The sequence below is a fragment of the Mustelus asterias genome, chromosome 2 (genome assembly GCF_964213995.1).
Source record: "Mustelus asterias chromosome 2, sMusAst1.hap1.1, whole genome shotgun sequence".
NCBI classification, from domain to species: domain Eukaryota; kingdom Metazoa; phylum Chordata; class Chondrichthyes; order Carcharhiniformes; family Triakidae; genus Mustelus; species Mustelus asterias.
The window spans coordinates 93,025,286-93,044,158 of record NC_135802.1 but is presented as its reverse complement, the minus strand read 5'-3'; the positions used below and the strand labels follow the sequence as shown (position 1 = coordinate 93,044,158).

At 43.1% G+C, this 18,873-nt stretch overlaps 1 protein-coding gene across 1 annotated transcript in view; it reads right to left on the bottom strand.

Moving 5' to 3' along the window:
- Positions 1-18,873, bottom strand: part of LOC144503611 (ATP-dependent translocase ABCB1-like) — a 102,505-nt gene that overhangs the window by 67,470 nt on the left and 16,162 nt on the right. Inside the window, exons 3-7 of the mRNA XM_078228215.1 lie at positions 16,338-16,515; positions 15,176-15,289; positions 14,500-14,610; positions 9,590-9,715; positions 1,217-1,420 (exon numbers count right to left, since the gene is read on the bottom strand). Of these exons, the coding sequence (XP_078084341.1) occupies positions 1,217-1,420; positions 9,590-9,715; positions 14,500-14,610; positions 15,176-15,289; positions 16,338-16,515 (733 nt within the window). The remainder of the gene's footprint in view (positions 1-1,216; positions 1,421-9,589; positions 9,716-14,499; positions 14,611-15,175; positions 15,290-16,337; positions 16,516-18,873) is intronic.

The window sequence follows — 18,873 nt, the reverse complement described above, 5'->3', positions numbered from 1 at the left end:
GAATGTTGTTTCCGCTGGCTGAGGTTCTAGAACAAGGGGCCATAGGTCATTTAGGACTGAGAAGAAGTGAAATCTTCTCAGAGGGTAGTGAACATGTGGAAGAAGGCTGTGGAGACCAAGTCACTGAATATATTTAAGGAAATAGATATATATCTTAACACTAAAGATGTCAAGGGAAGAGTGTGGGATTATGATGTTGAGATAGATGATCAGCTATGATCGCAGTGAATATCACAGCAGACTGAGGGCTGAGTGGTCTACTCCTGCTGCTATTTTCTATGTTTTTTATGTTCCTAATGCAGTTGAAAGCATGGTAATGGTGTGGTTAAAATAGATAATGTCATAACTGACGTATGACCAGTAGGTTATAAAGTTGCTTATTCATATTGATCAGGCCACATTGACAGCTGCATTGTCACTAATCTAATGCAATAATAGTGAACTATTGCAGTGTGCACTGTATACCATAATCAAGCTTGTCACTTAGGATAATACAAGACATGAAGCACCACTGATTTATTGATCATTTAACGCCTATGCCATTTAGATTTTCCAAAGTTGGGAGTGAGGTTTTGTGAACACATGAAACCTCCTCCCTTCACTGCTCAATGTTCATACGTCACCAAATATGGGTTGGAATTCTCCGGCCATTCATGCTCTGCCACCACTGCCAAAGAGAATGGAGAATTTGGCGTCAGCCAAATCTCCATTCACAGCAGTGGGACCAGAGAATGCCAGTCACGGACAAGGTCGCAGAATCCAGCCCCTAATTTTCATCTTCATTGTTTGGATGGTAAGCTGACAGATTGGATGTCCTGCCTACTATAGAGCCTGACCAGTTTCATTTCCATCAAAGGTGAATATGACGATCACTCCCTCTGCATTACGGGTGGCTCATTATCCACTGATTCTAGATTCAGTGATCTTGACTGTGCTGGTGGTATGAGGGCGTGCCAAGAAGAGGCTATAATATTTCTCAACAAGGGATGAGTTTAACTCGGTTAATGGCATCTAAGGCAGCTCTTCTACACCTGCCCAGACCTGGTAGCCTTTGTGGGCCACTCCTCTAACTCTCAGACATAGATGTGACTGTGGCACAGCAAATGGAACGAGGAGGGACAGAACATAAAAACATTTTCCACAGAGACTTTGCCACTCAAAAACAGAATCAGGTAAGCAGGGTTTGTACTTCTGTCACATCCAAAGTGTCACTCACATCGGGAAGCATTGATATAAAGTCATAAGCATTCGCTTCCCTTGCTGCTTGCTCAATCTCTCCATCAGTTACATCCTCTCTGCCATAGCGTATGTTTTCAGCAATTGTTGTGGCAAATAGTACGGGTTCCTGACTGACAATGCCAATGTGTTGTCTCAGCCATTTCACGTTCAGAGTACGGATATCATGTCCATCTAGACTGATCTAAAAGAGATGAAGACATTTATAAGTTGACCATTTTCTATCCAGTTAATTCAGTAGTTGCCAATATAACCAGCTCACTTTATGCAATTCACTTATTTTAATACATTTTACTTGCCGCACATCGAAAATCATGGTCAGTTGTTTTTATTAATTTATTTACTGATCTTTAGTAGTTATTATCTTTCTTCAGGATCAATCCTCTCGGTTCGAGGATCAGAGTGAAGGTGTGAAGATAATGGGTGATGACTTGGAGAAAGTGAGTAATTTAAAATACCTGGCATCAGCGGTTGCAGAGGATGGATGCATGGAGGTGGAAATTAAGCAATAAATAAGCTGAGTGGAGTAACAGGAAGAAGTGTAGTGGAGTTCATTTGATAGAAATGTATCACTGAAATTGCGAAGAAAAATCTGGAAGACAGTGGTGGGGTCAGTTTGTTATAAAATGCAGTAATCTGGGTAACATCAAGGCTAGAAGAATCACAAGTGGATGCCAATGCTGAGATGGATGCATGGAATGATGAGAAAGGACTACACCAGGAACCAACTCATCTGGGGGTCAGTGAAGATCATGGAAGTATCAAAGAAAGTAGCCAAGAAGAGATTAAAATGGTATTGTCATTTTTTGTAGAGAGAGAGGAAATGTGGTGAAGTGAATTATAGAGGTGGAACTGCAAGGAAGACAAGGATAAATACTTCCAGATGGAAAGGTGCAATGGTAGGACTGGAAGAGGAATATATAACTGACAGGAGGAGATGGAGAAGAGTTAACAATTAGCATTGTGGTGACCCGAGGAAAAATGGGAGGAGTGCAGAGAAGACTGCCTTTCTTTGGGTTTCCTCAACCACACACCATTCCGAGTCACACCATAAGCAGGAAACGTGCGAGTCTTTTGCAATGTTAATTCCAGATTGTTAAACTTTTTACCCTGATCTCAATATTAATTGGGACGCAAGGAGAGAACAGGGGATATTGTTTTGTTGCCCTGCCAAATTGGATTTCAGAGCCTAATTTCATTTGTTGTCTCTATTTCCTGGCCACAGTCAGACAGATTGAATGGCCTGCTTGGTGGGATGACCACAGGAATGAGTGGAGAGAAAGGAGGGAGGCATTGTGCATCAGTGACCTTGGACTGATCAGAGCTTCAGACACACTTGTGCTTGGAGATGTATAGAAACATAGAAGATAGGAGCAGGACTAGCCCTTCGAGCCTACTCCACCATTCATTACGATCATGGTTGATCGTCCAACTCAATAGCCTAATTCTGCTTTCTCCCCGTAACTTTTGATCCCATTCACCCCAAGTGCTATATCTAGCCGCCACTTGAATACATTCAATGTTTTGGCATCAACTACCTGTGGTAATGAATTCCACAGGCTCACAGCTCTTTGGGTGAAGAAATGTCTCCTAATCTCCATCCTAAATGGTCTACCATGAATCCTCAGACTGTGACCCCTGGTTCTGGACACACCCACCACATCCTCCCTGCATCTACCCTGTCTAGTTCTGTTAGAATTTTAAGTTTCTATGAGATTCGTCCTCTCATTCATCTGAACTCCAGCAAAAACAATCCTAACCTAGTCAATCTCTCCTCATACATCAGTCCCGCCATCCCCGGAATCAGCCTGGTAAACCTTCACTACACTCCCTCAAGAGCAAAAACATCCTTCCTCAGAAAAGGAGACCAAAACTGCACACAATATTCTAGGTGTGGTCTCACCAATGCCCTGTATAATTGCAACAACACATCCCTGCTCCTGTACTCAAAACCTCTCGCAATGAAGGCCAACATACCATTTGCTTTCTTTACTGCCTGCTGCACTTGCATGCTTACCTTCAGTGACTGGTGCACAAGGACACCCAGGTCCCGCTACGCAATCCCATCTCCCAATTTACAGCCATTCAGGTAGTAATCTGCCTTCTTGTTTTTGCTTCCAAAGTGAATAACCTCACATTTATACAAATTATACTGCATCTGTCATTGATTTGCCCACTCACTCAACCTGTCCAGATCATGCTGAAGGGTCTCTGCATCCTCGTCACAGTTCACCCTCCCATCCAACTTGGTACCATCTGCAAAATTTGAGATGTTACATTTTGTTCTCTCATCCAAATCATTAATATATATTGTGAACAGCTGGGATCCCAGCACCGGTCCCTGTGGCACCCCACTTGTTACTGCCTGCCAATTTGAAAAGCACCCATTAATTCCTACTCTTTGTTTCCTCTCTGCCAACCAGTTTTCTATCCATCTCAATACACTTCCCCCAATCCCATGCGCTTTAATCTTGCATGATAATCCCTTATGTGGGATTTCGTCAAATGTTTTCTGGAAGTCCAAATATACTACATCGACTGTCTCCCTCTTGACAACTCCACTGGTTACATCTACAAAGAATTGCAACAGGTTAGTCAAGCATGATTTCCCCTTCATAAATACATGCTGATTCTGTCTGATCCTGCCACTGTTTTCTAAATGCTCCACTATAAAGTCCTTGATAATGGATTTGAGAATTTTCCCCATTACTGATGTTAGGCTTACTGGTCTATAATTCCCCGTTTTCTCTCTACCTCCCTTTTTGAATATTGGAGTGACATTAGGTACCCTCCAATCGGGAGGGACTGTTCCTGAGTCTAGAGAATCCTGGGAGATGACCACTAATGCATCCACTATTGCTACAGACACTTCCTTAAGTACTCTGGGATGTAGATTATCAGGCCCTGGGGATTTATCCACCTTCAATCCCATCAATTTCCCCAGCACCATTTCTCGACTAATATTGATCTCCCTCAGTTCTTCCCTCCTTCAACTTTTCTGGTATTTGATTTGTGTAGTCTTTTGTGAAGACAGAACCAAAGTATGTATTCAGTTGCTCAGCCATTTCTTTGTCCCCTATTGTACATTCCCCCATTTCTGTCTATAGGGGACCTGCATTTGTCTTCACCAACTTCTTTCTCTTCACGTATTTATAGAAACTCTTAGGGCCCGATTTTACCATTTTCTTTCTAAGTGTGGAATCTGGGCATAATGCAGATCCGACTTGGGAATCTGCTTTCAGGCGCCCCCATTCGCACTCAGCCTGAAATAAAAATCGTGGGTCCCATTCATGCTGTGGGCGGAGCTTAGCGCGGCCGAAATGATCGGAGCTCTGAACTGCGCATGTGCAGTTAGAAAAAAAATTTGAAAAAGCACGCCTGTGTCAGATCGCTCCTGGGCCACAGACCGCGGAGAAAGCGGCCCGGGAGCGAAAAGCAGGAGCGATGGCCCCCACAGACATCACTGTTCCCCTTATCCATCCCCCACTACCCACAGACATCACTGTCCCCTTATCCACCCCCCCCGCTACCCAGACCGATCGCCACCCCTGCCCCCCTCCCCCCCCACGTCTCACCCACAGAGTGGCAGCAGACCCCCCTGCCCCCCCACCAGAGATCCTTCTGCCCCCACCCCCACCAGAGATCCATCTGCCCCCCCGCACCAGTGAGCGATCAGGCCTCCCCCCCCAAAGATACATCTTACCCGCCACCCTCCTCAGACTAAGATCTGGCCTCACTTTCGCCTCCCCCCTCCGCCCCCCCAGAGAATGGTCTGGCCTCACTCATCCCCCCCCAACCAGAGAATGATCTGATCTGACCCCCCCCCCCCCCCACCACCACTGATCTGAGTCAGGGAGCCGTTGGAACCTCTGAACTTGCCTCTTCAGACTTTTATTGAGCAGGTCCATCACGGCGCGGTTCCGGATTGGCAAACGTGGTGGTAAAGGGGAAAATGCTGATAAAGTTGGGCGGGCAGTTCATTAATTCAATTTAAATGCATTTAAATCGCCGTTTTCCCATTTTGGGCGCGAAGCAGGTCGCTGCCATTCCTGGGTTTCGGTAAAGTGGCAATCTGCGCAGACGCGGATCGCGTTAATGGCCTCACACCCGACTTTACCACATTTTCACACCTGAAAACGGGTGCGATGCAATGGTAAAATTGGGCCCTTAGTGTCAGTTTTTATGTTCCCTGCAAGCGTACTTTTGTAATATATTTTCCCCTTGTTAATCAATGCCTTGGTCCTTCTTTGCTGAATTCTAAACTGCTCCCAATCCTCAAACCTATTATTTGTCTTGGCCAATCTGTATGCTTCTTCCTTAGATTGGATACTATTTCTAATTACTGATGTATCTCTTTGTAAGCCATGGATTGGCCTTCTTACCCATTTGCTTTTGTGCCAGACAGGAATAAACAGTTGCTGCAGTTCCTCCATGTGTTCCTTGAATGTTTGCCATTGCCTATCCACTGTCATCCCTTTAAGTAACTCTCCCCAATCTATCAAGGCCAACTCACGCCTCACATCTTCATAGTTTCGTTTATTAATATTCAGCACCCTAGTCTCCAAATCAACTACTTCATTCTCCATCTTGATTTTAAAAATCTATCATGTTATGGTCGCTCATCCCCAAGGGGTCTCGTACAGCTAGACTGGCAATGATTCCCTTCTCATTACACAGTGCCCAGTCTAAGATGGCCTGCTCTCTAGTTGGTTCCTCCACATATTGGTCAAGAAAACCATCCCGAATACACTCCAGGAATTCCTCCTCTATGGCACTGTGGCTATTTTGATTTGCCCAATCTACATGCAGATTAAAATCACCCATGATCATTAATATTCCCTTATCACATGCATCACTAATTTTGTGTTTAATGCCATTCCCAACATCACCACTGCAGTTTGGGGGTCTATGTGTGACACCCACTAATGTTTTTTGCCCCTTGGTATTTCTCAACTCTACCCATACAGACTCCACGTTGTCACAGCTAATATCCTTTTTCACTATTGTGTTAATTTCCCCTTTAACCAGCAGTGCCACTCCACCATCTTTTACTTTATGCCTGCCCTTCCTAAATTCTGAATACTCTGGGACATTCAGTTTCCATCCCTGGTCACCTTGTAGCCACATCTCCGTAATCCCAATTATATCGTACCCGTTTACATCTATCTGCATGATTTGTTCATCCACTTTATTGCAAATGCTCCACGCATTAAGACACAGAGCCTTTAAGCTTGTCTTTTTAACATTGTTTATCTCTCGCTCCCAATATTTTTCTCTCTAACCCTGTTTAAATTTGTCCTTGGTTTCTCTGCCTATCACTTTTCTTATTCCCTTTTGTTTTTGTCCTTGCTCCCTCCTTCTCTGACTTATTACATAGGTTCCCATCATATTAGTTTAAACCCTCCCCAACCGCCCTAGCAAACAGTCCCCCTAGGACACCAGTCCCAGTCCTGCCTAGGTGTAACCCATCCAGTTTGTACTGGTCTCACCTCCCCCAGAACCAGTCCCAATGCCCCAGGAATCTGAAACCCTCCTCCTGACACCATCTCTTCAGCCACGTATTCATCCGATATATCCTGTCATTTCTACTGTGACTAGCACGTGGCACCGGTAGTAATCCGGAGGTCAGATTTCTTAACTTTCTTCCTAGCTCCCCTGTATTCTACTTTTAGGACCTCATCCTTTTTTTTTAGAAAAACCTATATTGTTTGTACCAATGTGTACCATGAACACTGGCTGTTCACCCTCGCCCTCCAGGATGTCCTGTACCCGCTCCGAGACATCCTTGACCAGGGAGGCAACATACCATCCTGGAGTCTTGTTTGCAGCCACAGAAATGCCTGTCTATTCCCCTTACAATCGAGTCCCCTATAACTATTGCACTGGCACACTTTTTACCCCACCTCTCTGCAGCAGAACCAACTGTGGTGCAGCAAGTTTGGCTGCTGCTGCTGCTTTCCCCTGAGAGGCCATTTCCCTCAACAGTATCCAAAGCGGTATATCTGTTTTTCAGGGGAATGGCCTCAGGAGATTGCTGCACTACCTGCCTGTCTCTCTTGCTCTGGTGGTCACCCATACCCTTCCTGCAGAGTCTGACCGCCTCTCTATATGTGCTAGCCACGACACTCTGAGTTGTAGATGCTCCACAGTATCTCCAGCCGCCGCTCCAGTTCTGAAACCCGAGCTTCCAGGAGCTGTAGCTGGAGACACTTCCTGCACACATGCTGGCCCGGGGGACTGGAACTGTCCCCAGCCTGCTACATGGAGCAAACCACAGCTTGGAACTCTCCTGTCATGTCTTACCCCTTTAAATTAAACTTTTGAAAGATATTTTGTTTCAGATTCTATCCAATTCCATAGGGTCCTTCTTTCCTGCTCCTCATTACTACCAAATATAACCTTTACAAACTATAAACCTTAGACATTACACGGAAACACTATTATAGAACATAGAACAGTACAGCACAGAACAGGCCCTTCGGCCCATGATGTTGTGCCGACCTTCATCTGAAACCAAGATCAAGCTATCCCACTCCCTACCATCCTGGTGTGCTCCATGTGCCTATCCAATAACCGCTTAAATGTTCCTAAAGTGTCTGACTCCACTATCACTGCAGGCAGTCCATTCCACACCCCAACCACTCTCTGCGTGAAAAACCTACCTCTGATATCCTTCCTATATCTCCCACCATGAACCCTATAGTTATGCCCCCTCGTAATAGCTCCATCCACCCGAGGAAATAGTCTTTGAACGTTCACTCGATCTATCCCCTTCATCATTTTATAAACCTCTATTAAGTCTCCCCTCAATCTCCTCCGCTCCAGAGAGAACAGCCCCAGCTCCCTCAACCTTTCCTCATAAGACCGACACTCCAAACCAGGCAGCATCCTGGTAAATCTCCTCTGCACTCTTTCCAGCGCTTCCACATCCTTCTTATAGTGAGGTGACCAGAACTGCATGCAATATTCCAAATGCGGTCTCACCAAGGTCCTGTACAGTTGCAGCATAACCCCACAGCTCTTAAACTCCAACCCCCTGTTAATAAAAGCTAACACACTATATGCCTTCTTCACAGCTCTATCCACTTGAGTGGCAACCTTTAGAGATCTGTGGATATGGACCCCAAGATCTCTCTGTTCCTCCACAGTCTTCAGAACCCTACCTTTGACCCTGTAATCCACATTTAAATTAGTCCTACCAAAATGAATCACCTCACATTTATCAGGGTTAAACTATTGTAGTGAACAACAGCAACAACTACAATGCCAAGAGAAGGAAGGAAAAGAAAAGAACTATTTACCAGTCACCAGCCAATCATTTACCTGCTAGCTGTGACATCAAAAGGACTGGATCATGATGGGGGCAGGGGGAGTGGTGGGAGGTGGAAGGAGGCTTTGTCGGTAAATCAGTGGAACTAGATTCAGAAGTTTCAAAAGGAGATTATAATGAGGCTGTGTGCCTCTGATTTAATCTCAAAATGACTACATGTCGCTTGAGGGGGGATGAATTGTCTTGAAAGATTATGGGTGTTTCAGTAAGGGATCTGGCTGCAGGCAAAGATCCTTTCTTCAAAGTACTTCTATTTACATAATTAACTATATACAAGACTACAGAAAATGAGGCCAGAACTACTGCTTCTTCCTTAGATACTTCTCACTGAGTGAAATCATTATGACACAGCTCCCTATACACATGTTGTGTAGCGATTATTACACTAATGTAAGAGTTAACCCTTTACTCGCCACCAACACTGTTAAAACCAGAAGTGGATGGACTGGAAGCAGATTGGAGTTGGGTGGATATTTTTTAAATTTTTATATCCCATTTGACACAAACCAATCCATTTTGGGGAGGGGGGGGAATAAAAATCCACCTTGCTTAATGTCTTCATCTTCCCCCAATCACATGAAATGACAGCTGCATTAACTTTCTTATGAGAAAAGGGACTTTAAATAGCAGTGAGACAACGGTAAGTGAATTACAAATATTTTCTTTCAAATTCAAATATGTTTTGATAGTACTTTAATACCTATGCAATCTTGTTCATAAATATGTTTCAAAAATGTCTATCCCTGTATTTATTATTCTGCAGTAAGACAACTTGTAAATAAAGACTCAACACATCATCGCTGGCATTTTAAAAAAACTATTACTTCATCACGTTAAGGCATAATTTCCCTCCCTCTTGGATGTGATGCAATTTGCGAGCAAAATTTAAATACAAGGCTTCCTTTCGGTGATGCTGAATCTACATACGAGGGCTGATCCTTCAAATCTCAATGCAAGTTAGAACCAATGTAAAATTACATAACCCATAGAACTCTCCTCAGAACTCTGGATACATCATCTCACCTCTCCTGCTTCTGGATCATAGAACCTCTGGAGCAGTTGAATCATTGTACTTTTACCACAGCCACTAGCTCCAACCAGTGCAACTGTCATTCCACTCAAAACATTCACGTTCAAACCATTAAGAACCTGAAGTTAAAATGAAAGCGTGATTTACAAGCATGAAAAAATTTTTGGTGAAAAAGATGCAATTTAGAAAATAGCGCTTGCAAACATACACCACAAGCACTATTTATTACTTGTTTTCTTTTTTCTTGTCCTTGCATCCAGGAGAAATGCTGAACAACAAAATATGACAGGTTTGCAATACTTTTATTCATTTAGAAATACTGCAAAAAGGTTGAGATTATCTTGTAATGCAGCCAGTCTGCTACAAATTGATTCATTATTTCCTCGAGGAACATTTTAAATTGTAATATCTAATCAGCATATTCTGAAAAATCATTCAGTTCAGACAGATGAATTTTAATCCAAACACATCTACATGAAGATTCATTATCGAATGCAAATAGCTCCCCAACACAGAAGAGATGTGTCAAGAAAATCAACAAAATTAATTAATGGCCAATCAACAGTCCAGGCTTGTTAATGTAAAGTTACTTTTGTTCAGGAGGGAAAACGAATAATTTAGCATATTAATTTAGTTGAAGCAAACCAATGTTTTTGGTTTTTTTTTTAATGGAAATAACTGCTTCAAATTTAACAACTTTGAATTAAGAGGAGCATTACTCATTGAAAATGAATTGGCTGAGTGTGTGATTGGGAATGGGATTACAGGTTATAATGAATGGTGCTGAAGAATATATAATTATCAGTAGAACCCTCCTGGCATTTATGGAATGCAGCTTGTCACGTTTGAAAATTGTCCTGAAAGGGCACGTTGTTTCCTTGAAATTTTAGTTAATCATATAAGCTACCAGTTCATGCAGCTATACCGCCTGGGTATTAACAGCTGTGCTGAAAGGCAAGGAGGAATCACAGAATCCGACAGTGCAAAAGGAGGCCATTTGGCCTATCGAGTCTCCGCCGACCACAATTCCACCCAGGCCCTATCCCCATAACCCCATGCATTTACCCTACGTAGTCCCCCTGACACTAAGGGGCAATTTAGCATGGCCAATCCACCTAACCTGCACATCTTTGGACTGTGGGAGGAAACTGGGGCACCCAGAGGAAGCCCACGCAGACACAGGGAGAATGTGCAAACTCCGCACAGAGATGACCCATGCCGGGAATTGAACCTGGGTCCCTGGCGCTGTGAGACAACTGTGCTAACCACTGTGCCATCCACAAATGGGAGTTTTGTAGGAGAAACTCAGAAGCTGGGAGCTTTATCAGTTAGAGGGATGTTTGATTTCCCAGTCCAGGCAAATATTGGATCCTAAACCATTGGGAGGGTTGACTGATAATGACCAGAAGCATAGGTCTGATGCCTGACTTCAGGGAATGACTCATTCTCATAGGTGCCCAAGTCCTGAACCAGGGGGCCTTTTTATGGGATGGTCTGATGTTAAAGGAACTTGAGGGGCAGAGAACCAGTCCTGCTCCTCCTGGCTCACAAGCAGCATAGTAAAACAATCTCCCTTCTCCACAAAGATGTCCCCACCTCCCTTCAGTTATCAGGGCCAAGATATTTGGTAACCCGTAATTAAACCTGCAAAAAAGGTTTACTATGCAAGTTTCATTAAAATATTTATGGTGCCAATAAGCCTCCTGGGAACAGGTTGGTTATCCACCTGGCCCCTCTGCTATTAAATTAGTAAGGTGGCGGGGGGGGGGGGGGGTATGGTGGTTAGAAGGGAGTTGGGACGGATTGAGAGTTTAATCAGTTTTAGGTGTTAATCCAACACTTAAACTCGCGGACTTTGGTTAATCACTTGCACCATGGGATTAATTAAGATAGGTCTAGTAGGTGGGTCATTCTTGTGGCACTGAATTCCATTTCTCATTCTATATTTTCTGACAGATTGTATAAATATTGCAATTATACAATGTGATTGTGGGTCACACATATACTTCTTGTATGGCAAATCTGTCAACAACAGGCCAGTGCACTGAACACTTGCTGCAGGACAGTTGGAACTGGCAAGATTCGTGCACGAGTACTGGGAGGGAGCACATCCTGAGTGAGACATATGCAAGAGTTAAGGTAGTTATGAAAAACCACAAAGATGTACCAGAAATGAAAGGATTTGAATTGAGGGAAGAGCGATTTTAATAGACAAGACGGATCTGGTCAAAGTGGACTGGGAGCAGTTACTTGTAGGTGAATCCACATCACAGCAGTGGGAGTCATTCAAAAAGGAAACAGACAAAGTACAAAGCCAACATGTTCCCATGGAGAATCCTGGATGTCGAGGGACAGACAAGATTGGATAAGGATAAAAGGAAGGCTTGTGGCAGGTACAGGGGGCTGAAGACAGTGGAGGCCCTAGAGGGGGATAGAAAGTGCAGGGAAGATACTTAAAGAAATTAGGAGAGCGAAGAGGAGTCATGAAAAAACATGGCAAGCTAAATAAAGGAAAATCCCAAATGTTTCATAAATATATCAAGGGCAAGAGGGTAACCAGGGAAAGAGTAGGGCCCATTAGGAACTTGTATGTGGAGCCTAAAGACATAGGTGAAGTATTAAATAAACATTTTGCATCTGTGTTCACTCTAGAGATCGGCAATGTCAATATTGAAAGCACAGTAAGGAGTCTAACAACACCAGGTTAAAGTCCAACAGGTTTATTTGGTAGCAAACGCCACTAGCTTTTGGAGCGCTGCTCCAGATGGAGTGGAAATCTGCTCTCAAACAGGGCACAGAGACACAAAATCAAGTTACAGAATACTGATTAGAATGCGAAAGCATGATTAGAAAGCATGCAGGGCTCTGTGATACAATTGAACAGAATAACATTGAGAGGGAGGTGGGTTAGTGGTATTGGTGGGCATAAAAGTTGATTATTCCCCAGGCCCGGATAAGATGCATCCGAGGCTGTGTGAGGTAAGGGAGGAGATTCTAGGGGCTCTGACGTTAATTTTCAAATCTTCTCTGGCCACAGGTGAGGTGCTAGAGGACAGCTAATGTGGTACCATTATTCAAGAAGGGAAGTAGGGAATGATGCACTATCAAGCAAAGACTAGTTTGTATGCTGGAACAAATAGGCTTTTATTAGCAAAAGACTTGGCACACACCCATGCCGATGAACTGGTCCAGAGACTGAGGCAGGGGGTTGGGAGCAGTCACCTTTATACCTGGACCAGGGGGGAGGAGTCCCAGGCCGGGCCGGCAGGGGCATGTCCAGGCATGTCACACACACACACACAGGCAATAAGCTAACAGTGGTTTACCACAGGGAAATAACAGGTAATTACAGACCAGTGAGTCTAACATCAGTGGTAGGGAAATTATTGAAAAAATTTCTGAGGGACAGAATTAACCTCTGCTAGGAAAGGCAAGGATTAAACAAGGATAGTTAGCAAGGGTTTGTCAAGGGGAGATCGTGTCCAACAAGTTTGATTGAATTTTGAGGTGGTGACTAGGGGTATAATTGAGTGCAGTGCAGTTGATATTGTATTTCAGTAAAGCTTTTGACAAGGTCCCACATGGGAGACTGATCACGAAGGTAAAAGCCCATGGGAGCCAGGGCAATTTGGACTAAAAATTGACTTAGTGGCAGGAGGCAGAGGGTTACAATTGAAATGTCATTTGTGACTGGAAGTTTGAGTCCGGTGATGTATTGCAGGGATCAGTGCTGGGTTCCTTAATGATTTAGATGTGAATGTGGGGGGGTATCAGTAAATGTGTAGATGACACGGAAATTCATTAGGCAACAGCTAGAGTACTGTGTGCAGTTCTATACTATAAAGGAGGATGTGATTGCTCTCGAGGATGCAGAAGAGATTCACCAGGATGTTGCCTGGGATGGAATGTTTCAGCTGTGAAGAGAAGCTAGGGTTATTTTCCTTTGAGCAGAGAAGGCTGATGAGGGACCTGATTGAGGTGTACAAAACTATGAAGGATGTAGGAAGAAACTGTTCCTCTTCGAGGGATGAATAACCAGAGGCATAGATTTAAGTTAAGGGGCAGGTGATTTAGAGGGGATTTGAGGAAAACCTTTTTTACTAAGAGAGTGGTGGTAATCTGGAACTCACTGCCTGAAAGGATGGTAGAGGCGGGAACCCTCACAACAAACATTTAGAAGAGCACGTGAAAAACCATAGCATACCAGGCTACAGACCAAGTGCTGGAAAATGGGATTAGAATAGATTGGTGCTTGATGGCCAGCACAGATGAGCTGGGCCAAAAGGTTTCTTGATGAGCTGTAAAACTCTATGATTTTCCAGACTCCCTTCCTTGAACGCCACAAGGGCAGAGAGTGGGAGAAAAAAAAACATATTGCCCTTTCCTGTTGGAATTTTACATGATGTGGAGATGCCGGCGTTGGACTGGGGTAAACACAGTAAGAAGTTTAACAACACCAGGTTAAAGTCCAACAGGTTTATTTGGTAGCAAAAGCCACACAAGCTTTCGAGGCTCTAAGCCCCTTCTTCAGGTGAGGCTCTAAGCCCCTTCTTCTCTAAGCCCCTTCTCACCTGAAGAAGGGGCTTAGAGCCTCGAAAGCTTGTATGGCTTTTGCTACCAAATAAACCTGTTGGACTTTAACCTGGTGTTGTTAAACTTCTTACGGAATTTTACATCACAGCAGCAATGTTCCACTCCAAATCTCACCCCCACTTCATCCTAGCAAACTACTAAACACTGGAGGAATTTCAGTGCTTTGATCTTTGCAAATCTGCTGGGAGGGAAATTGATTCTAATTCATACAATCCATGATGGTTTGGCCTGTGTTTCCTGATAATACAAATTAATATTTTTTTCCATTGGCTTTATAAACATATTCAAGAAAAGATGAATAAAAACATACTTTTATATCTGGTCTGGTTGGATAAGTGAAATGAATATTCTTGAATTCAATGTCTCCTTTGATACCGTCTGGTTTATGACCATCTTTGGAGCTGCTGTCGATGGGGCGATGCTGGAAATAAAGTTATACAAAGAGAGAGATTCGCATTGTCATGTTTTGACAAAACAACCAAATCACTTCCACGACAGCTGCACGGGTAATTAACTGCACACATTACCTTTAGTTTGCACTTTCTTTCCATTGTTTTGCGTTTTTTTCACCTCCATTCCTGAAGTTATTGTTAATGTGTACAGTTCCAAAAATGCCATCAACCTTTGGGTATGACAACCATCTGACCAATCCTCTTTCGTGTGCCTGGTTGATGACTGCTTATTAGAAGTTCAGCCAATGGGACATCATTGCTCCATCTTGTTTTCTGACAATGCTCAGCTATGAATACTCCCCAGCAGGAAAAGCTAAACAGCAATTGGGAGCAAGAACCCTGCCTCGTTTTTGTTCGCAATTGCCCCAGGTGCTGAGGCCCTTCTGGTGCCCTGGCTAAAATTCCCAAATGAACTATTCACCTTTGAGGCTGATGGCTTAATTGCCATACCATTACTGGAGGAATCCATTTTAAACAAGACAAGTAATTGCAATGAGTGCTAGCAGTGTAAAAGATATACAAGGCCTTACTTACCTTTGCAATAAGGCTATAAACATCGTAAGCAGCACTACGAGCCTTTGAAACACCTTCTAGGTTTGGTGCTGCCTGGCCAAGGGAGAATGCTCCTATCAACACAGAAAAGAACACCTGTAAAAATATGATAGAAAGTTAGTTGTTGAATTAGATTTATTTATACACAACTTTGAAAAGCATTCCTAAAAGCTCGTGCAAAGGAATAACTGCAAATATATATTATTGAAAACTGGACTCCAATGATGGGAGTTGGGTTTGAGGGGTGATTGTGGCAGGTCAGGGTTTAGTTGTCTGGTCCTGAGGGCATGATAAGGGGGAGGGGGAGGGGGAAGGGGGGGGGGGGTCAGTTGTGGAGTTATGGTATCAGACCAGTTTTTAAACTGTCCAATATTTCATGAGTAATTCTCCAGGCAGGTACTGTGGATCTGTCACTAGTCTCTGACGTTATCTCAGAGTTAAAGATATTTGCTCATTGTCCCAGGTAGCAGGGGAATTGCTCCCTAGGAGATTAAACTTTCTGGGCAATTCTCATGTAGGTCCACATATCAGGACTTCCACAGAATCCTGATGTGCCTCATTGGTCACATGTCCAGACTCTTGACGATCCAGAGACCAGAAGATTTGGGCTGATTTTTTTTTCTGTTTGGTTCAGGAGCCAGAGGAACTATCCATACAATATGAAGGTACCTGAAGAAACATCCAAACAGGGAGAGCGGCGGTTGGAGGGAGAAGAGAGATGAGAAAAAGTTATTATAATCTGTTTTTCAATAATCTGCAGCATTTTTCTGGTTACTGATGTTTGACATTTATTTTTGCATCTGTACAACTCCTGAGGCTAGAGTTTTCTACACTGTGCTCAATAGCCTCCCATGCTTGTTAAAATGAATGGGCAGAAAGTCACAGATTGTAAAATGCGCAAGTAGAAGATTCCAAGCCAATGTTCACTCTAAGGTACGCAAATTCTCAACAATTGAGAATGCGGTGCATAGTGAATGAACAGGCAACATACAATCAATGCCCTCTTTAAGATGCATGCATGAACAGCCACTTGGCAATCTTAAAGGGACTATGCTGTTCAATAAGGACAAAAACAAAGAGAAAATTACTTTGTAAATTCTGCAAAACAAGAATGGTAATTTAACTTCCAAAATACTATACTCACAATCAAAACTTGTCCAATTGAATAGTTTTCAGGCTCATCAACAACCAGTTTGGACCCGTACCACAAAGCAAGAGCATAGGAACAATATATTAAGAAGTTATTAAAACCGATGCAAGCATTTGTGGTGATAGCTTTCTTTATTCCAATGTCCTTAGCATTCTTTAGGTTGGCTTCATATCTGAAATAATTAGAAATAACAAATAACTACAATCATTATAACATGTTTCCCAGGATGTTAAATTCTGTCATTATTCATTAAAATATGGAAGGTTTGACACATCATTCTGACCTACATCATATCTTGATAAAATATGCTGAAGGACTGGAAACTGTAAAATCTCTCAGGCTGTATGTTTCATGTTTGCCATGAAATGTCAACGTACATTGTTGATATGATCTGTGTTGCGATCCCAGCTGATGTTACTACTGGACCAGCTAGATCCCAAACTGAAACCTGCCTTGATAGAGCCTAACTTTCATCTTTTTATTTAGAAATGTGGGATGGTCACTGAACAGAGTTACTGATGAACTTTTAACAAAATAATAAAACATTTATTAAACAAGAATTATATTACAGTACTCCCCCCACAATTGTACCTTTACAGAGATATATGATATATAGAGAGAGAGATTTGTAAGGATAACACAAACTTCAAAATCTATCTTATACTCTATTGTTCAACAGTACGTACATAATCCATGTAAACCAACAGGCAAAATGTGATCAGACACACCACACCAAGTGACAGATGCCACTCAAAACAACTTCTACGGATTTCTCAGCAATTCCTCCCAGACGTTTTTCACACTGTGAGCCAACAGGTCTACTGGAACTCTGTCTTTCATACAAGAGTTTCTACTCTCCCTCTTCCTAAAAAGAGGACAAGAGTTTCTACTCTCCCTCTTGGAGAACACATCTTGAGATCTTCTCCCAAGCAATGCTTTCTCTCAGATGTCTTCATTAAGGATACACCTCCAGGGTTTCACCTTCTCTTTCCGATGTTCCTTTTCCCTGAAGCACCATGTACATTCAACCTTTGCCTTCTACACACACTCAGGTATTCAGCTGTACCAAGAGAACACCACTGTTTCACTGGCCCATATTAAGGGGTTACAGACCTTTGGCTATCTCCCTGGATCTTTAGATTCTCGTAGACCTATAATGATTTGTATCGGCTTCCTGCAGCTTTGTCATTTAACTTGGGAGTCTATCTCTGTTCCTCACTCTTAACTTCACTGAACAGGATCTGTTCCAAATACCTGTTCTTGTTTCTGGACTTAAATGTCTTTGTTTAGCACCTGCTCCCTGCAGTTCCCTCTCCAAGTAGACTGCTGGCACTCGGTATCTCCCCTGAGACCGAGCATTCACTCGACATTCATTGTTACTTTAACTAAGATTCTTAGACTTATTTTCCTCAGCAATCAGTTAGAGAGAGACGTAAACAGCTTCCTGCACTTCAGAGCAATCATCAGCTGAACTGAAACTGCTTTCTGTGACCCTATGTCTCTCTGCTGCAAGGCAACCAGCAGAGAAAAGACCGGAAATAAAAACAGAAAATGTTGGCCTGGAATAGAAACAGTAAGAGTTTTAACAACAGTAATATACTGTGTTTACCCCAGTCAAACGCCGGCATCTCCACATCTGGAATAGAAAGTCAGGGGTAAGTGGGAGCTAAGGAGAGGTTGACAAAGATGTCATGGACAAAGACAAAGGGAGTATTAATAGTGGCATTAAGGACTCCAGAGTAGCATAAAGGAAGTAAGATTGCAGAATGTATTAATAGAACAAAGGTCAGTGCTTAATAAAAACAAGGGACAGATAGCCATGTGGGAGAAGGGGAGTTTATTGGGACAAAACAAGGAAGCACAAAAACAAAAAAAAGGGGTCAAAGATGGAGGGGGAAATTCAAAGTCTAAAGTAGTTAAACTCAATGTTGAGTCCAGAGGCTGTAACATGATTAATTGGAATATGAGGTGTTGTTCGAGTGGTTTGCATTGGGTGTCACTGGAGTTCTACAGCAATGATGTGGAGATGCCAGCGTTGGACTGGGGTAAACACAGTAACAGGTTTAACAACACCAGGTTAAAGTCCAACAGGTTTATTTGGTAGCAAATAAGCAACCAAATAAGCAAATAAGCTAGCAAATAAGCTAGTGGCATTTGCTACCAAATAAACCTGTTGGACTTTAACCTGGTGTTGTTAAACTTCTTACTGTTCTACAGCAAGCCAGGGACGGATGTGGGCATGAGAGCAAGTGAAAAGACTTGGGCTGTTCATGTTGGCAGGATCTTCCGGTCCCAGCGAAGGCACAGCCCTGCCGTGGGTTTCCTGGTGGCGTGAGGTGGGGTCAATGGGAAATCAAGGGGTGACCTGACAATCTTGCCCTTGGTCTATATCCTAAGGTCTCAAAGAAGTGGCTGCAGAGGTAGTGGAGGCATTAGTTGTAATCTTCCAAAATTTCCTACATTCTGTAATGGTCCCAACAGAATGGAAACCACACTTCCATTGAAAATGAAAGACAGGAAACAAGCCAAT